Source organism: Carlito syrichta, unplaced genomic scaffold, assembly GCF_000164805.1.
Source record: "Carlito syrichta isolate Samal-C Ts95f unplaced genomic scaffold, Tarsius_syrichta-2.0.1 Scaffold120583, whole genome shotgun sequence".
NCBI classification, from domain to species: Eukaryota; Metazoa; Chordata; class Mammalia; order Primates; family Tarsiidae; genus Carlito; species Carlito syrichta.
This window is the reverse complement of record NW_007064679.1, coordinates 5,512-6,009: the sequence shown is the minus strand read 5'-3', so window position 1 is coordinate 6,009 and position 498 is coordinate 5,512. Positions and strand designations below refer to the sequence as shown.

At 72.1% G+C, this 498-nt stretch overlaps 1 protein-coding gene across 1 annotated transcript in view; it reads right to left on the bottom strand.

The window, feature by feature from the left end:
* Positions 1-7: 7 nt before the first annotated feature.
* LZTS2 (leucine zipper tumor suppressor 2) overlaps positions 8-498 on the bottom strand; it is a gene marked incomplete at its 3' end in the record, with an annotated part of 4,466 nt that continues 3,975 nt past the window's right edge. Inside the window, 1 exon segment of the mRNA XM_021707596.1 lies at positions 8-125. Within this exon segment, the coding sequence (XP_021563271.1) occupies positions 8-125 (118 nt within the window).

Here is a 498-nt window from a genome sequence, read left to right as displayed (position 1 = left end):
GCGGCGCGGGCCTCCCGCAGCGCCACGCGCAGCGCCACCAGCTCGCTGCCCTTCTGCACCAGCTCGGCCTGCGACTCCTTCAGCTGCTGCTTCAGCAGGGAGATCTCGCCCGACTTCTGGCACACCTGGGGCGGAGGCGCCGGTTGCGGGAGCGGGAGCGGGAGAGGGAGAGGGTGAGGGCGGGCGAGGAGGCCCGGTCCGACCCCATCTCGCAGACCAGACACAAGCGCGTGTGGCCCCGTCCAAGGCCCCGCAGCCTCGGGATGCCGCCAGGGTGGAGGGCAGGCCTCGGGCTCCCTCCCAAGCAGGAGTCTTTAGACCATCCACTGACACCGAGGGGGCTGTGCCGAGGCCCGGGGACCGGGTGTGGCAGGAGCGGGAGCAGCGGGCCAACGCTCGCGATCCCGGGGAGACGCACGGCCGCGTCTCAGCGAAGAGCACCGAGGCCGGAGCCAGGGGGCTTTCAACTTAAGCGCCGCCGCGGTCAGGTGTGGTTCT